This window comes from Phaethon lepturus, unplaced genomic scaffold (genome assembly GCF_000687285.1).
Source record: "Phaethon lepturus isolate BGI_N335 unplaced genomic scaffold, ASM68728v1 scaffold54045, whole genome shotgun sequence".
In the NCBI taxonomy this organism is placed as follows: Eukaryota; Metazoa; Chordata; class Aves; order Phaethontiformes; family Phaethontidae; genus Phaethon; species Phaethon lepturus.
Window position 1 is genome coordinate 53 of NW_010542291.1, and position 18582 is coordinate 18634.

The window sequence follows — 18582 nt, forward strand, 5'->3', positions numbered from 1 at the left end:
AAGGGTTCTCAAGGTTCAAAACATCAGTGGAAGAAATCTCTCCATCATGACACAAAAATTTGCATAAAATTAAGATTCCTGGATATCAGATGCCCAACTTTTCTGAAAGCCTTAATCAGATAATTGCATGTTATCCGCACCTGCTGATCATGTTAGTTAGCTAGAGATTTAACTTTCCTCAGATGAGATGGCAGGCAGTATTTTCTGCTTTGGAGAGCACTTTTTCAACAGGTGTAAATGGTGTTTATGCAGGAGATAAGACAACTTGTCTTTAGCTGCATCTTACTTGAAAGAACGCTCTCCTGTTAGCCACAGCTACTTATAGCCTGTATCATTGTGTTTTACAGTTATTCAAGAATACCTCTTTCTCCTTGGTGCAGCTGAAAGGAAACCAAGGAAGCTAAGGGTTAAGCTCATCTCAGCCTGTGACTGGATCTCTAATCTGCAGTGCAACTCAACTGTCTTTTCATCCTTAGGTTGGAAATCGGGATGATTCAAACCTCTACATTAATATGAAGCTGAAGGCTGCTGCTGAGGTAATGCCCAAACTTTTAATGTTTCTTTTTACCCTCCTACAGTAGGTCAAATCTGAATATGAAAAAACAGATGCAAATCAAATAGTCTTGTCTAAGCATTGCCCATATTGGAGACACCACTGTTGTCCTGAATTCTTGGTTATAAGGATATAGTATAGGTGTGCAACCTGACACTTAGCCAAGTGCGGTACTCTGGTGACAACAGCGTGGGTTGGTGCCACTTTTTGTGTGGTCATCTCCTAGATTACACGTGTTTGAAGTGCTGATGCTCTGTTTTTCCTGACCTGTGGCCATGTGCTTATCTTCCCTGAATGTCTTGTACCTGCCGTTGCCTTGCATCTGCCACTGAGTGGTACATTACATGCTACAGCAGGGCTGGGAACGTAGATGAGTCCCTGTTTCCATAGGTGATAGCTGGCATCTTCTCTGCTGGCATTTCAAGGCAGTATGCTGTCAAGCTAAGATGTTGTTGTTCATGTCAAAAGGTGAATAGGACAGTTGAAGTATGGACCAACCTAAGTAGGCAAAGCACTAATTTTTCCTCTTCTCTTTCATTGATGGTATTTCCAAATAGTAGGACTGTAGCCACAGGAACAGGAGGTAGACCTGGGAAGTGTGACAGAATGTAGCTGTGACTGGCCTCGACTGAGTGAATAGCCAGATCAATCTCTGATGGCAATTCAGAAATCAGATAATTTGTTGGTATTCTCATTTGCAGATTGGGATCAGTGCCAATCACATAAAACTGCCAAACACAGCAACAGAAGCTGATGTAAGTAATATAGCCAGTAATAAAAAAATACCTAACTTTGGTTTTGAGCTTAAGAAACTAACTTACATTTGCCCTCTTAAAGAAAGACAAATTGCCCATAGATATTAACTCATGAAAAAAGAACTGGAACCTGCTGAGATTTTTTGTTATGTTTAAAAAGAAAACTAAACCACTACAATGTAAAATTTAGAGACTTTAACAGGTATTTTTCTAAAAATAAAAAATGTGAGTCATTTATACTCTTGGATGGAATAACTAAACATATTATGTGTATCTTTTAATCCAAATAGAATTATGCTTTTTCCTTTGCATCAGTCATATTTCAGTTTGTCCGCCATTAGGTTTTTGGTCTTTACTTGTTGTAGGTCCTCAAGTGCATTGCCTCTTTGAATGGAGACCCTGCTGTTCATGGATTTATAGTGCAGCTGCCACTTGACTCTGATAAACCCATAAATACAGAAAAAATAACCAATGCTGTTGCACCTGAGAAGGATGTTGATGGGTAATTTGACTTCACCCCTGGAGAGCATGACAGCTACTCCAGAAAGAAACCTCTTTTTTTTTTTTTTTTTCTTTTGAATGTTGGTCATGAGGCTAAGAATCTTACTTGGCCTTTATCCTTTCAAAATACAGCTTAAGTAGCATCAATGCTGGGAAACTCTCTAGAGGGGACCTTGGAGACTGCTTTATTCCCTGTACGCCAAAAGGATGCATGGAACTTATCAGGCAGACAGGTAAGGAGGTTTCCATCCATTATTCATGAGTGCAGTGGTCTTCAATAAGGGAAATTATGTACATTGCAAGGCTGTGCTTTACATTGAAATTTTTGTTGAGATGCCACATTTCATCTCTGCCTTTTCAGATAGTAAAAGAACTAGTTTTAAAATGGCCCTTCCTTCCTCCCTCCCAACTCAATTCCCTGTCACACACAACCGAGAACAAAAATAGCATCCTGAATTACCAGAGCCAGACTTAAACTGACCACAAGACCCTGAAGCCATTTGAGTTAGTTTGTACCAGGATGCACAATTACCTATTTTTACGTTCTTCTAACTTTCTGCGGTGCAGGCATCCAGGTTGCAGGGAAAAGAGCTGTAGTGGTTGGTCGCAGTAAGATTGTTGGTGCTCCCATGCATGACCTGCTGCTCTGGAATCACGCAACAGTGACCACTTGCCATTCAAAGACCTCGACGCTGGCTGAGGAGGTAAGTAGATGCTGGACCCATGAGGCTGTAGTTATCTGGTGCAAGCCAGTGCTGCCTGCTGCACATTGCTACTCTAAGTCATTTGGCCTGGGTTGTCTTTCATCTGAAATGGTCTCCCAGTCCTCTTCATTGGATGATTGTGTAAATACTTCTGCTGGAATAGGATCATGATTATTTTTGGCATTTATTAGAGGGTTTTAATTATAACAGTAAAATTATTATTTTTGTTTTCTTTGGGCAAATGCTGAGAATTTAATCATCCCTTCCTAATCCCCAGGTAGTGGCCTGCAAGACAGCATATGTTTTGGTTTTTTCCAAAAAGGCCAGGTGGTCTTTTGCTTTAATGGCTGGGAAATGCTAGACCAAATGTTTTCTCCAATTTTTTTCCCCAGTCTGTTTTTTATGACTGGGAGTTGGTGCCATTTTCCTCTTTAGCGGTGAGAGTGACAGAAATAGTGTGTTGCTGTGCTGCCACCTACTTGGATTTCATAGAGCAATCAACACTGCCAGGCTCTGTAGGCAAGTATTAAAGCTGAAAAGAGGGTAGGTGTATTTGAATATAACTCACAAAGAAGATCAGAAACACTGCAAAGCTTCATGCCGTTAAGCTGCTGTTCAATAAGATTGTCATTAGGTTGATTAATAATTGAAGTGCTAATTCTTAATGAAATCTTAAAAATAGTTTATCTCCCTTAAAGATTAAAAGAAAAAAATTCCAAGGGATAGCAGCTTCCTAAGCAAACATGAATGAAGCAGTGCAACAGCTGACAATGAGCGTTAGTCAGAGTCTCTAGCACCAGCTTTGTGACCAGATCTATCAAATTTACTGAGTACTATCTGAACAACTATTAGTGCTGAATTACAATCAGTTTTCCCTGGTGGTGTATGTTACACAGCCCTGGATGTAAAAACCACAAGACAGTGCTGCCACAAGTGAGGTGCCGCTTAGAGTTTTGCACAGGGATTGTTCTTGGCTGCCGTCTGAGTGCTGGGTATATTTCTAGCATTGAAAAGAGCAGCAGAATATGCAGGGATATTTGAAGTGAGAGAGATAAGAATATGCAAAAGGCTTTAATTTTATCTAGAAGTAGTCTGTATAATCCACTTGGGAATCATGGAGGAGTTCAAAGGAGGTTGTGAAGTGTTGACTAGCAATAGTTCAGGGTCGGAGTGGGACAACAGGCCATAATTTCTGGCTGGAGGAGTTTGTCCTTGCCAAGGAGCTGCTAGCTGCCTTTCAGTGCTGACGATGCTCTTCCATCCCTCTGATGGCAATGGGTGACCACACAGTTTTGCTGCAGTTGAAGCCGATCTAAGTTGCTGCTGAAGCAGCTCTGCATTTTTCCACTGCTGGTGTGTTACAGAGTTGTTTATTTGGCGCTTTTTTTATAGGTTGGTAAAGCTGATATCCTGGTGGTTGCAGCTGGTAAAGCTGAAATGGTAAAAGGTGAATGGATCAAACCTGGTGCGATCGTAATAGACTGTGGAATTAACCATGTGCCAGGTGCGTGTGTAATGTATAAAGAGTGGGGATGTGTTTATTTGTATGTAAATGCAGTTGCTAAGTAAGTACATGGATACTGTCTCCTTGGTGTTTCTAGTCAATGCGTACTTCTTTCTTTTTTTAAGTCTGTCTTAGGTAATGATGGCAACCTCTGAAGATGTCAGAATAAAAAAAAGTTGGTCTAAAGTACTGTCCTAAAGCAGATCAGTGGCATTTTTGTTTCTGCCTCCATTGAGGCTGATTATTAGTAGAGGAAAGAGGAGACCTAGGAAATGTTACAACAAAATATCCATGTAATTTGGCCCAACTACATAGCGAAGCCTTGCTGCTGTTGTCACTTGTGAGCGCGCAGCTTTGCTGTCATTACTTTGCAGTTAGATCTGATGAAGCTGTTCTGTTTGAAATACATAAATGGCAAGCAGTCTCTTAAAGTAGCTGTGGATTTGTTGAATCGCAACATTAAACTTCTTAGGCTTGAATGGCTGTTGTCTTGAAACAAAGCAGCTTCTGCAAGAGTATTGGTGACAGTGGCTCTGACGTAGAATAAAGTGCTTTAACATGATGGATTTTAGAGTAGGGTTTCACTTAGCTAGTCTTTCCTTATAAAGGAGGAACAGTCTGGCAATTTCTGTTTTCATCTCATTTTAAATCCAAATTACAGATATTGAATAATATGGAAAATTAGTCACCATCCAGTTATCTCTGTACTACACCCACAAGGCTTTTAAAAGGTAGTTTTCATAATTAATCCATCATTTTGTTGCCATTATTTAATGGAATGTAAAGAAATTTCTGTTCAGCAGTCTTGTTCCTCAAAGATGACATTGAGTTGCATTTAAAAACATTAGTCCTCTGTCTAATTAAAATTAAAAAGTCATCTGCTGTTGCTGTTTGTTGCTTGATGTATTTGTGCCAAGCTACCCAAACTTAGGCAATTTGCCAAAACCCACAGGGTCACTGATAATTTGCATGAAGCAGAACGGCTTGGAGTCTCCCCTACTAACATGTTGCAAATAAAACTACCATTGTGTTTCTGACATACGATGGCACGACCTTTTTTCAGGCTTGATGTGAACTGCATCTCTGAGGACATGTTACTGTTTCTTTGCAATTAGTCGGCCTTGGGCAGTGCACTGGCATCTGAGCTCCTTGTACACCCAGCCTGGTCAGTGTTGTGTGGCAATAAGCTTAATGGTGTTGTGAGACTCAGTAATCAGAGCTTGATAGAGTACCATAGAAATTGTCAGATTTCAAAACGATGTATGCCGCAGACTTTTTTTTTCCTGTGGTTTTCCGAAGCTGCTGAGTTTTGCTGTCTCTTTCTTCCCTTCTGATAGGTTGTGAAAAAGTTTTCAGATGAATCTTACGGGAAGTCCATGCCAGAATTGTGGGAATTGTAATGCTACAGAAAGAATGGCAGCTAGTTTGCCAGTTTCTCCAGCTACATCACTGTACAGATAGAATATTGCTGCTAGCTGTGATGGTACTTTGAACGTGTTGGGGAGAGAAATCGCACAGTTGCCATACATCTTACCATAGCTGTAAGTGCATCCAGCTAGGTGCCTCCTAGGTATAGATGTGAGTTGTGGCTGGAGGAGATAGCAATCTCTGAATATGCCTACACTTTGCCCTATAGAGGCAAATCCCAAGATGATTTGACATATCAGGACATCAACTTCATGCAGGTTTGCCAAGTTGGAATTAAAAAAAGTTATAGCCATGTAGTGCCATGCAAATGCAGCTGTTGTGCTTTTGAATGGAGAGTGGCCTGTATACTCCCAAGGCTGCCAGTTTGCAGGCTAGAATAGGCAGTTTAGGCACATCTGGCTTTGTGTTCATGTGCACTACAGCTGAACAGAATTTCTTCCAGGTCTCCAGGTAGAGAGGGAGGAAGAGAGGATCTCCTGAAACCTCTATTAGAGCAGACAAGTGTGTCTTATTCCCTTTCCAGACTGTATTGTATTTGTCTTTTTCTCCCTACTGCTGCAGTTGGAGGGCTAGTCCAGCAAATACTCTGAATGCTTTATTCCAAGCCTGTAGAAATTTTTCTGCTACAGGAAGGGCAAGCAGTGCAGGCAGATAGTATTCCCAGAGATGGCATAGTCTCTGGAGTGTCCCTCTCTGAGTTCTGGTGGAGGAAGCAACCCTGTTCAAAATCCTCCTCTGCTATGGGATTTTGCAGCCCCAGCCGACAGGGATCGTTGAACAGTGGGATATGAGAGCAGCATATCTCAGTGCCATGCTCTTCAAACACCAGAAGAGCTAGAAAGATACGGAAAGCCTTGACTTGATGCTCTGTTTATATCTTCATGTACTGGGAAGCAAGCTGGCATCGCAGGCCTGTAAGATCAGATTGCATTGGATCCCTCACCTTTCCCAGTGGTGTCCAGAAAAAGCAGCAGACTGCAAGGTGGATAGATGAGTCATGTATGATCTTGTGTGTTTGCAGTCAGATATACACCAGAAACATGTTACAGTTGCACCTACATTGGCACAAGTTTGCTTGGAAGTCATATGGATATTCCCAGCCCATGTCTGGCAAAAGCAGGATGGTGAATTAGTTCTGGTCCAGAAGCTGCAGTCAGGCTGTCTCTCATGCAACTGTCTTTAGAGATGGATGGAGATCATCATACCTGTTCATTCCATATGTGTCAGCATGTCCTTCACTTCTTTCATCTCAAAGTCCTTGGATGCTCTCTGATGTGTTCCAGCTGGCTAGAGAACCTACTGGACCAAAGAAGACACAGGCACTGGGAATGGTTGTAGTGTCACTGATACTCTCTGTAACTAGTTCATTTTTTTTAAGACTGGGATGATGAATATTGAGAAGGTGAAATTATGGGGAGAGGCGGAAAGTGTTTTAAAGGTAATTGAATAGCTCATAAGTTGTGCTGAGCAGTGCTTGGCATGAAGTGTGGATGCAGAGGCAGGACTGGGGGTTTGTTTGGCTTGTGCTCATCAATGTGTCTGTGTAACAGATTAGGCTGTGTTTGGAGAATTCATCGCTTGTTTTCTTCATTCTTGGGCCTGGAATCTTCCTGGCCAGGGTGGCTGGTAAGCCTGCTTGGCATCCTTGGAAGAAAATATGATTATGTTATTTGCCTTTTGCAACCTTAATTAAACTGGTGTCTGGGCTGGAAGGCCAGATTCATCTGCAGTTCAGGCAGCGAAGCTGACAGTGGCTGTAGAAACACTGTTGCTGTTCAAGCTTTGAACTTTCGGGAGAAGTGTTGCTTAAAACACAAACACAGCAAAACATCCAAGCTGATAGTTGTCAGTAACAATGCAGCTAAATATTAGTGTTCGCAGGAGCTGCTTTTGTTCTCTCTTTGGTTTTAACGTAATCAGGTGTTCAGGAGTTTGGTTTCTCTTCCACTCCTTCCCCTCGCCAAATGTATGTTAAAGCTATTGATTGTATTCCGTTCAAACATACGCTTACTGTATGCAATATAATGTTTCAATGTAACAACATTAAAATCTATCTTCAGGTTTTGCACACTACTAAAAGTTCCCTAGCGTCCTCATATCTGAAATGAGGATCTGCCACTCTAAGAGAAACTTAAATTTTCTTGTTTTGATATGCTGTGTCTATAATCAGCAAGTTCCTTAGATGACTCTGCTAGTTTACTAATGCATTTTTGTCTTTTTCTCTCTTTATGGATAAACTTTAAAGGTCACCACTGGAAAAACGTGCTATACCTGCTTCTGAGTTGTCAGGTCATGTAGTGTAGCAGGATATAGCAATTTTTTTTGCTAGAAAGAAAGGAGATCATTCTGCTGGAGCTCTCAAGCAATCGGTGAGATTTGTTTTGACAAGACTGATCTTTGTGAACTGCATTATTTCGTGGTCCATCATTAGAATGGCAATGAGTAATTGAAAAGCTCAGCACTTTCTGTCTTCAGTTTCTGCAAAAGCAGGTGATTTTATACAATAGTAAGGCCTAGATGGCCTCGAAAATATCTTCTTTTCCTCCTCTCTCTTTTCCCAAGTAATTAGCAATAGAAGGAGAGGAAGTGGCCTCAGGTTGCACCAGGGGAGGTTTAGACTGGATATTAGGAAAAATTTTTTTACGGAGAGTGATCAAACATTGGAACAGGCTGCCCAGGGAGGTGGCAGAGTCACCATCACTGGAAGTATTGAAAAAACGTGTAGATGTGGCACTTTGGGACATGGCTTAGTGGGCATGGTGGTGTTGGGTTGGTGGTTGGACTTGATGATTTTAAAGGTCTTTTCCAACCTTAATGATTCTGTGATTCTGTAAAATAAACAAAGCAAATGTAAACCTGGGTTTTTTGAACAATTCAGCCATGCCATGTTTTTTCTCTCACTTCTTCTAGACCATTGGTTTATGTCTCCTTCAAATTGGAATCTGTACTAATTCTTCAGAGCAATACAGCAGGAGCTCTGAGAGGATGGCTCAGGTGACATCTCTATTGTATGTCCCATTTGTGGGTGTTGTTTTTTTATTGCACAGATGTAAGACTTGGTCTGTGCTTTGGTCCCCCTGCATTTGTTTGGGAGTCTTCTTCAGACTGCCCTGTGGGACACTTGCCACTGAGAAAATACTTGCATCCTCAAGGAAAGGGAGATCTATCTGCCTGAGGATAAATGGCGCTTAATAGGAAGATGTGTTACATGAGCTGTTGACACTCTGAGTGACGTATGGTGATAAGAGCTGCATCTTGTCATTTTGTTTTAACTTTTTATCTTTCTTTACAGCTTCTTGGGTACTCAGCTTCTGTTTTGTTTATTCTGACAGAGAAAAAGACTTCAGCTTCAGTCAGTGCTGCCTCTGTTGTTTTGGTGAGATGTGATGTGTAACTTACTTTTCCCTTAAATCTCCAGACAGCACAAAGGCCAGTGGAAAAAGAGTTGTAGGAGATGTGGCGTACAATACAGCAAAGGAAAAAGCTTCCTACATCACCCCAGTTCCTGGTGGCGTTGGGCCTATGACTGTGGCCATGTTAATGCAGGTACGTAGGCACACTGTGAGACTGTGGGTCACCTCCTTTATGTTTGCCTTTGGTCTGTGTTGCTGACCATCAGCATACTACCAAAACAACTGGTGCTTCCTTCCTGCTCTTTCAGAGGTATAGTTAGGATTTCCAACTTCTAGTCCAAGCAGTTTGGATTCAGTTAACTGGGGAAGATGATGGACTTTAAGGAAATGGTAGGACAGAGGTTTTTTGGTTGGATTTCTGTTCTGGCTTTTTTGAGTGTGGTCTCTCAAAACAGTGAGAAACAGGCTTGTCTTGCAATGCTCTGGCTGTAATTCTAAACCTATGCATAAGGTGATTGGATAAAAAGGAAGAGAGTAACTGTAAGCCAGCTCCCTCTGTTTTCTGCTTTGCTTAAGAAACCCTGCTGCCACCGAACACCCCAAAAAATGATGGGTGGACTGCTTGGTGCATGAGGAATTCATTGTATGGTTGCAATCAGAGCGTAGTGGTCAACGGCTTAATATCCAGATGGAGATCGGTGATGAGCAGTGTCCCTCAGGGGTCCATACTGGGACCAGTACTGTTTAATATCTTCATCAATCACATAGACAGTGGGATCAAGTGCACCCTCAGCAAGTTTGCCAACAACATCAAGCCAAGCGGTGCGGTTGACAGGCCTGAGGGATGGGATGCCATCCAGAGGGACCGGGACAAGCTCAAGAAATGAGCCGGTGTGAACCTCATGAGGTTCAACAAGGCCAACTGCAGGTTCCTGCACCAGGGATGAGGCAACCCCCGTTATCAGTACAGGCCGGGAGATGAAGGGATTGAGAGCAGCCCTGCTGAGAAGGACTTGGGGTACTGGTGGAAGAAAAGCTGGACATGAGCCAGCAAAGTGCACTCGCAGCCCCCAAGACCAACTGTATCCTGGGCTGCATCCAAAGTAGCATGGGCAGCAGGTCAAGGGAGGGGATTCTGCCCCTCTACTCAGCTCTGGGAAGACCCCACCTGGAGTCCTGCGTCCAGCTCTGGAGCCCTCAGCACAGGAAAGACATGGACCTGTTGGAGCAGGTCCACAGGAGGCCACAGGAATGATCAGAGGGATGGAACACCTCTCCTCTGAGGACAGGCTGAGACAGTTGGGGTTGTTCAGCCTGGAGAAGAGGAGGCTTTGGGGAGACCTTATTGCAGCCTGCCAGTACTTAAAGGGGGCTTCTAAGAAAGATGGGGACAAACTTTTTAGCAGGGCTTGTTGCAGTAGGTCAAGTGCTAATGGTTTTAAACTAAAAGAGGGTAGATTTCAACTAGATAAAAGGAAGACATTTTTCACAATGAGGGTGGTGAAACACTGGCAGAGGTTTACTAGAGACATGGTAGAAACATTCCAGGTCCGGTTGAATGGGGCTCTGAGCAACCTGCTTTAGTTGAAGCTGCCCTTGCTCATTGCAGGGGGGTTGGACTAGATGACCTTTAAAGGTCCCTTCCAACCCAAACTATTCTATGATTCCATGATTCTAAAAAAATCCAACACACTGAAAGATGGATAGATAGATAATGATGGGGGTTTTCTCTTTTTAAGAAAACTACAAGCAGAACCTCATTTTGGATTGTTAGCAAACGCTTTAATCAAAGCACTTTGTATTTATCCCAAACTGAGACAGATGCAAGAGGAAAACCTTTCTGAGTCTTTCTGTTAATCAGCATGGTTCATACAGTGGTGGTTGCTATAATGCATTCTCATGTTCATTTTAGAGCACAGTGGAGAGTGCACAGCGTTTTCTGGAGAAGTTCCAGCCTGGAAAATGGACCATCCAATATAACCAGCTTACCCTAAAGGTGCCTGTTCCAAGGTAATGCTTTCAAATGAAGCCACTGGCCGTATTCATGCTGTATAGTATTCACTTCTGTTCCCAAGCTTTGCATAATATATGACATGCATGTATGTAGACTGTAGCTAGTGCTGAAGTTTGTGGAGAAATAGAGGAAGCACAATGAGGCTTTCCTAAGGGAGAAATGCTAACCTGCAGTGGTGCTGTGACATATGTTGAAGTGTTGGCTTGGGTCATCTTGATAATATTAAGGCGTAAACATGGACTTCCACAGACTCTTTAGCCCACCTAGATAGTTGCTGATTCAGCAAATAGAAGGACGTTTGTATTTTGGAAAACTCTGTCTGACATGTCAAAAACCTAGCATCTTGAAGTAGGAGTTGTTGGTGTCAAGTCCCCAGAGAGCAGTTGAAAATATACAAAACATTGTAAGGGAGCATAACACATTGCCTACAAAAAAAGGCATTCTTGGGGTGGGAGGAGTCAGGGGAGGGTTGGTGTGGGTGGGTTTGTTGTTTGGTTGGTTCTTTTTGTTGTTTTGTTTTAAAAAAGGCAACTCTGAGGATGTGTCTATTCTAATGCAGCCAGTATCAGTGGGATTGATTCATTTAACAAGGAGGGGTTAAAGCTTTAATTTTAAAATATACATTAGATGTTTGTGGTTTATGCCATCCAGAAGCAGGGAATTTGTGAGAAGTCTTTGGGTTATAGATTGACCTTGCTCTCTTTCTTTAAGTGATATTGAAATATCGCAGTCTTGCATACCCAAACCCATTGATCAAGTTGCAAAAGAAGTTGGCCTGCTCCCTGATGAGGTGGAACTCTACGGCCAAACTAAAGCCAAGGTTCACCTGTCGGCTCTGAAGCGGCTGAAGAACCAACCAGATGGCAAATACATTGTTGTTACTGGGTAGGTACTTCCTTAACTGAGGCATCACTTACATGATGTCAAAGTGAAAAGAAATTTTATTAGCGTGACTTGTCATTGTATTGTCCTTTGGTAAGGTGACTGTATGGAGTGCTTTGGGTTTTAGTAAATCACACTGAGAAAATCTAGTGGTTTGGGAAATTTTCTCCTGGAGGTGAATAGTTTTGGTCCGCAGGTCAGGGTTATGAAGGGCAGACTGGATCGTATTCAAAGTTCTCCTAGTCTAGTAGCCTGCTTTCAACAGTGACTTGCTAGTTGTTTCAGAGGAAAGTCTTTGACAGTTGTGTGATAATTTGCCAATCTCATTCCAGTTCCAAACTGATGAAGGTTAGCTGAAGTCTGAGCCAATTGAATTGGCATTAACTGCAATCACTGGGTGACTGTTTTATCCCTGTGTTTTGAATCTTACCCACTACAACGGTTTAATTTTGTCTGTTCTGCTTTTTCACTGCAGGATAACTCCTACTCCCCTAGGAGAGGGGAAAAGCACCACCACTGTTGGTCTTGTTCAAGCCTTAGGAGCACACCTTCACCAGAATGTCTTTGCCTGTGTTCGACAGCCTTCTCAGGGACCAACCTTTGGTATAAAAGGTATCTGTTCTATTGCTTCCAGTTGGACTAGATGGGGAAAGATGGCATTCAGAGATTTTATTCTGCTGCATTGTAGTTTTACATAATTCTCAGTTACAACTGGTTTCTTTTAAGAGAGAAAAACCTTAGGTAAGTTCTTCGGTGTTGTCTTCAAGTGCTGTGCTGGGATTTAAACTAAGCTGCTCGACAGTGGCTGCCTTCTTAAAGTCATTAAGCAAACACGTGCAATACCACTCTGGGCTAGAGACACCTTTATTTGCACGATTTGACTATTGTCTCTCTGTAGGTGGAGCTGCAGGTGGTGGCTATTGTCAAGTTATCCCCATGGAAGAGGTAATTCTTTATACATTGCACATACAGCTCACAGACCTTGAAGAAATACTGCAGTCAGATAACTTACAAAATCTTTCTTGTTTATGGCCCAGTGTAGCACTCCCGAGAACGGGATGCTTGATTTCAAAGCCTTTTTTTAAAAAAAAAAAAAAAAAAATCTTTGGTTGTTTCAGAAGGATGCCTGCATGGTCAGGAAACTTCATAGAACGAGGAATTCCCAGTTCCTCTGTTTCTTCCCTTTCTCTGCCTTGAATTGCTGTATACCCTTGAGCAAAGTACATCCTGTGCCTCTTTTTCCCAGCACTGAAATGAGGATGATAATGACTTAATACGTTTTGGAATCATATTAAGTAGTTCTGTCAGCAGTGGTGGTCACCAATTCTTTCTATGAGCTATTTTGGTGTACTTGTGTTTTAGATTACTAACATGAAATGGGAAAAGGGAAGTTGGGAATCAGTAATGCCAAGACCTCTCAGCCTGTGGGGGGCTGGCACTGCAGCATATTTCTGACGTGTCTTGGCAACAAGTAAAATCCCATCTCTGGGGGCAGGGAATTGAAAGGCACGTGTAGCACGTGCTCTCATGCTTTTCTCAACTCTCAAAGTAATTGCCTGTAGAATTCTACCTTTGTCTCGTGCACTATAGATTGATACAGGGCAATTTTAGGAAGAAAAGCAGAAATTATCAAAAGGGCTGTTTATTCCAATTGATGCAGCAAGTCCATAAAAGATAAAAATGTTAAGAGGGCAGGATATTGATTTAGTCAGGTGCTAAGAACATGTGTGAATGATAGCTGTCACAAGAAAAATAATCTCCTCCTCTTTGGGAGTGTTAATAAGACGAGCCAAAATACTCAACTGTGTGCAGCAGTGGGAAACAGCACCACTCTTGAACCAAAGTGGCTGAAAGGACTTTTCTTTAAGTGTGACCCACGTGGTATAAATACACATAGTTTTGTGGGTGTGTTTTAATCAATGCATGTCTTGTATAATTGAATTCTCTGGAGTGACTAGTTACAGTAATGACCTTGATAGATCGTTTGATATTTCTGCATGCAGCTTTCATCCTAGGAAAAGATTAGCAAGTGAAAAACTTTTCAGTTCATACTGCAGAACCAAGGTAGTAATAATTGCTTCTTCTTGCATGTATGTAGAACGAGACAACAATTAGCATTTACTAATTAGGATTTATAATCAGTGTGTGACTAGCTGCATTCTGCTTTTAGCTATGTTTTTTAAGACCTTAGCAGCAAGGCTTCAACAAAATGGTATTGTAAGGTCTTCTGTCATACCACCTTTTCTAATGTCCCCTTTTCATCTTCCTCCTTTGCTGCTCTGCTACAGAGGAAAAAAATTGTTTTAACCACACCTTTTATTCCCCTGCCATAATGCAAAGCTATATATCCCAAGTGATTTGTCAGTTCAGCCTGATTAACTCATGTAGACAAACCCACTCAGCTATCTTTTAATGAGATAGAACCAAGAAAACTACTAGCAGTGTCACTGTGTAGTACATGGTCTACAAGTTCTGCCTACGTTACTCTGTGTTTGAGTGGTTAGCTTATGCAGAGCTCTGTGCAACCACAGCTCTACTGCTAGCACTACACAAGGTTGCTAGTTTCAATTTAGCTCAGATATCTTTGTGGGAGCAGCAGCAGCTTCAGCTAATGTATGTGTGAAACCTGTTGTGCAAATAATGGGAGTGGGTCAGAAGGAAGGTGAAGGAGGAGCAATGAAGATGTGCCATACGGTCTTCTCAGGTGTCAAGGAGCCTGTGAGAACTGTTCTTGAGGGGGGGAGGAACCAAAACCAAAAACTCAAACCTTTTTATTTGGAAGCTTGGTTCTGGAAGTTTGTAAAATGACATAAATGTGGGGGAGGCATTTTTCTGTTTTAGAGAAATTCTTTCCTCTCTTCCACATACTGCACTGAGCAATCTCTCCCCCTCCACCCTCACACACTTTAACATTACTATTAATACTTCTCTTTCCATCTGTCTACAATGAATTGAAAGAAATGAAAATTGCAGCAGAATGAGGTAATTGATATGTTTTATCTCCTCTAGTTTAACCTTCACCTCACTGGTGACATCCATGCTATCACTGCAGCCAACAACCTGGTCGCTGCTGCTGTTGATGCACGTATATTCCATGAGCTAACTCAGACTGACCAGGTATGATCCTCTCTTATGATGTATTTGAGCCCGGCCCACTTTGGCCAAGATGTTTTGGGTGTGCCAGCAGTGCTAATTAACTACCTGTTTCATTCTGCAAGGCTCTCTACAGCCGTTTGGTGCCTTCTGTAAATGGTATTAGGAAGTTCTCGGACATTCAGATCCGAAGGCTGCAGGTAAGTTTACTGGTTTTACATTGGTTTCTGGTTCTGTTCCATTTACTCATCCTTTACATAGGCAGAGCTAGGTTACAGAAACTCTCATGTTGTCCTCTAGGTCATTCTGTTGGCATTTATTTTCTACATCAAGTGTGCAAAAGTGTGGTAGCCCTTTTTACAGCACAGAAAATGACGAGATGTAGCCCCAAGGGGAAGAATCATTGATGTAACTCTCTTTATCATATAGCTGTATGAGTAACGCAGTGGGAAGAGGCAAAGGGATTAGTGCCCTTTATTAATAGTGTCAATTCAGTGTCCTTAATGCAGTTTAAGAAAGGACCAGAATCAGTCTCTGTACCTTAACACCCAATTACAGCTAGGGATTAATAGTTCCTACGTGGCAGCTATATAGATAATGCAACCCAAAAAAAAGGCAATCTATAAAATTCAGCAAAAAGAGAACATAGAGAAGTTTTTGTTTTATCCAGATTGAGAAAACAGGGAAAAATGGAAAAAATACTTGTGTCCTATATTGCCGACTCCCTCCTCTCCCCCAAAAAGAATTCCCAGTTAAATGAGTAGCCTTGTCATTGAGTGGCTGTCCCTGAGCAGACCATAGCTCCTCTGATCCTCAGAAATTAATGTGAACTAGCATGTGTCCCTGACTTCTGCAAAAAATGAGGATTAACAGGGGAATAGTTTTGGACTGGGCTTAGACCTTCTGGCTAGGAGGACAGCCTAGGGCCTGCTAAACTCGTTCAGTTTGTACAGTATTCAGTCTGGATCAGTTGCCCATTTGGAAGTCAAGAGCAATAGTCAGACTAGTTCAGAAGCTAAAACTCTGATTTATTAATTGGCTATAATGTCTCCATTAGAGAATGTGTGGTTTGTTTCCACTGCTGAGCAAAGAAACTACGTCGTATTGCTTGATGTTCCCGACAGACTGCTGAGGGACTCTACCCTAACCACTCTTCTGGTTTTTAAATGTTGAGATGTGAACGGGATGCTAAGACTCCAGAAAGATATCTTTGTTTCTTTTTCTAAATTATGTGCTTGTAGAGGAAGAGAACAGACTTTCTTCTTCACTGCTGTTCTTCAGGAGGAAAACACAACTTGGCTGTCTAGTTAAATTAAAAAAGCTTGCTCGTTCATAAATCAACTCAGTCGTTTTCCTCATTCCTAAGCTTGTTGCTTGTATCAGGCTTCTTGAGATAATTCTTCTCTAAGTTAAGCAACTTGGCAAACTGCCCATCCTCTCAGTATGTTCAAGATCAGCTTTCTGGGATGCTGACAGCCTTGTGACTGAATTGTTTAATTCCTCCTTTGTGCTGCTTAACCAGCATGCTGAAAGCAGTGTCTTTTAAATACGTATGGCTGTGTGCAGTGACCCTAGGCAAACTAATGAGAAATGGATGTAAGCATGTGAGACTAATGATTAGAACAAGGCGTGTAAGGAACTGCAGAGCTCATTCTCTTACTCTTTTTGTAGATGCCTTGCACAAAGCTTGGTGACAACCTGCCCTAATGAGCTCTGTTGTCTGCCTTGCCCTTTACTAGCTGGCCAGCAGCAAGCTCTGCTTCCAGATACACACAGATACGGATCATCGTATGTTGTGGGGTCTAGGAGAAGGGGCACCAAAAGGCAGCCCCTCCTTATTTCTGAATATGCACATGCTGCTGCCGAAGGCTCATTGCTCTAATGAAAAGTTCGTTTCTGTGAATCTTTTCATTATACCTTTTTGTCTTTTATTTGTCCTTTCCTCCCATAGAAATTGGGCATTAACAAAACTAATCCTACGGCTTTGACAAAGGAAGAAATAAACCTATTTGTGAGATTGGACATTGACCCAGGCACCATAACATGGCAAAGAGGTACAAGAGTCATTAAGTGAAAGAATTATTAAGAAACAAAATGTTTGTCAAGAGAGGTTTGCAAGTGCAGCAGGAACTGTGTTTCGTGGGAAGATGGGAAAGAGGACCAGCGCTGGCCTCTCCTTCTGTTTGGTGGGACAGGTGCTGCTGGAATCTCATTTCTAAAGGGTCTGATGCAGGGGCTTGAATCTGCTCTGAACTCACAAAGTTTAGAACTTCACTAACTGGTACAAGTTTGTGTTTGTGGATTTGTCAGTCACTGAGAGAGTTGAGTTTGGCAACTGTAGCCAACAGCCTTTTTGCCTGAGAAACCTTTGTGAGCAAGGAGAAGGTTCTGCTCTGGGTTTAAACTCAGTTTTAATCTGCCCACTTGCTCTTTTGGGGACTGACAGCAAATAAAGGCCAGATGTTTAAAAGGTTTTTGAAGTAGTTTGCCTCATGGGAAATATGTTATAAAATAATTAACATTTTTCAAACTGATCATAAGAAAAAGCAAATTTAATCCAGTATTTGATAGTTTGTGTTTCCAAGGTAATTTGAGTTAATGGGGTTCTGTGAAACTATTCTCACTAAATGGTAAAATCTGACCATTTTATCACTTAACTTATAAAATTATAATTTTATTTCTTTTTTGGCTGTAATAATTTCCTGATTTCACATTGACTAATGGCAGTGAAAAAGCAATTAGAATAATACTAGCAGCTCTGCTTTTCAGAGAGGCTTTGGACTTGTGGTTAATGCACACAAAGGGAGGTAGACTCCCTCTGGGTGCAGCACAGGGTCTGCATGTGACTGTTGGTATTCTCACTTTGCAGTTCAGTTTTGGGGAAGAATCACGCTGAGTAGCAGTTGCCATTCTTTAGGAGAGGATGGTTTCTCAAACTGCCACACTCTCTCCGTCAGTGATCTAGCTGAACATTTATAATAGGACATAGATGTGACTTCGACTTGCAACATACTTATCTTTCTCTTTGCATTCCCCACAGTACTGGACACAAATGACAGGTTCCTTAGGAAAATCACTATTGGACAGTCTCCAACAGAAAAAGGCTTCTCACGAATGGTAATTGTTCCCTTTTCTTTCATGTTTTAAAAAGTACTTTGAAAAACGTGGTCCTAAAGCAAGTTTCTGAAACTCCAGATGTTTCCATCTTTTACCAGTATCTTGTTAAAGAGAAAGCAGAAAGTCCTTTCAGCCAAGCAGTTAAATTTGCTACCAGTGTACAGTGTTTAGTTTTATTGTCTGTTCTCTCTTGAATGTTGGCTTCCCAAACTGGGCTGACTGTGGCCTAATAAGTGGCACACAAGTGCCCTCTGTAAGTATGATGCATGGCAATGGCTAATCTTCACCACTGCAGATGCTTTGGGTGGGATATAACTGGCCAAAACTACACACAGTATCTGAGCTTATTGTCTAGATTCATTATATAATCAATAGAGTAAAATAGGCAATCTGGGCTGTGACTCCTCTCATCCCTTAAGTAACTGTCAAATTAATAGTTCAAATTAATAGTGCTCAGAAGAGCCTCTTTCTGTTGACTTGAAATGTCCCTAGGGTGCTTAGCTTCAGTGGAAGTGTCTGTATCATGTCAGATGAATTCTACCTTCATTTCCTGTAGAATCTGATTATTCTTTTTTGGTCATTTACTGTACTGTTCAGTGATAGTCAGATGAGTTAGTAAGCTCAGTCTTCAAAAATACAATTTGTTAGTGTTAAGCATTCTTCCATGAGTCACTAATG

At 41.7% G+C, this 18582-nt stretch overlaps 1 protein-coding gene across 1 annotated transcript in view; it reads left to right on the forward strand.

Moving 5' to 3' along the window:
• Positions 1–476: 476 nt before the first annotated feature.
• MTHFD1 (methylenetetrahydrofolate dehydrogenase (NADP+ dependent) 1, methenyltetrahydrofolate cyclohydrolase, formyltetrahydrofolate synthetase) overlaps positions 477–18582 on the forward strand; it is a gene marked incomplete at its 5' end in the record, with an annotated part of 32609 nt that continues 14503 nt past the window's right edge. The window contains 15 exons of the mRNA XM_010287969.1: positions 477–536; positions 1255–1308; positions 1674–1810; positions 1942–2042; positions 2377–2513; positions 3906–4017; positions 8864–8991; positions 10711–10808; positions 11524–11697; positions 12170–12306; positions 12593–12639; positions 14704–14811; positions 14913–14987; positions 16739–16841; positions 17828–17904. Coding sequence (XP_010286271.1) covers positions 477–536; positions 1255–1308; positions 1674–1810; positions 1942–2042; positions 2377–2513; positions 3906–4017; positions 8864–8991; positions 10711–10808; positions 11524–11697; positions 12170–12306; positions 12593–12639; positions 14704–14811; positions 14913–14987; positions 16739–16841; positions 17828–17904 — 1548 coding nt within the window. The remainder of the gene's footprint in view (positions 537–1254; positions 1309–1673; positions 1811–1941; positions 2043–2376; positions 2514–3905; positions 4018–8863; positions 8992–10710; positions 10809–11523; positions 11698–12169; positions 12307–12592; positions 12640–14703; positions 14812–14912; positions 14988–16738; positions 16842–17827; positions 17905–18582) is intronic.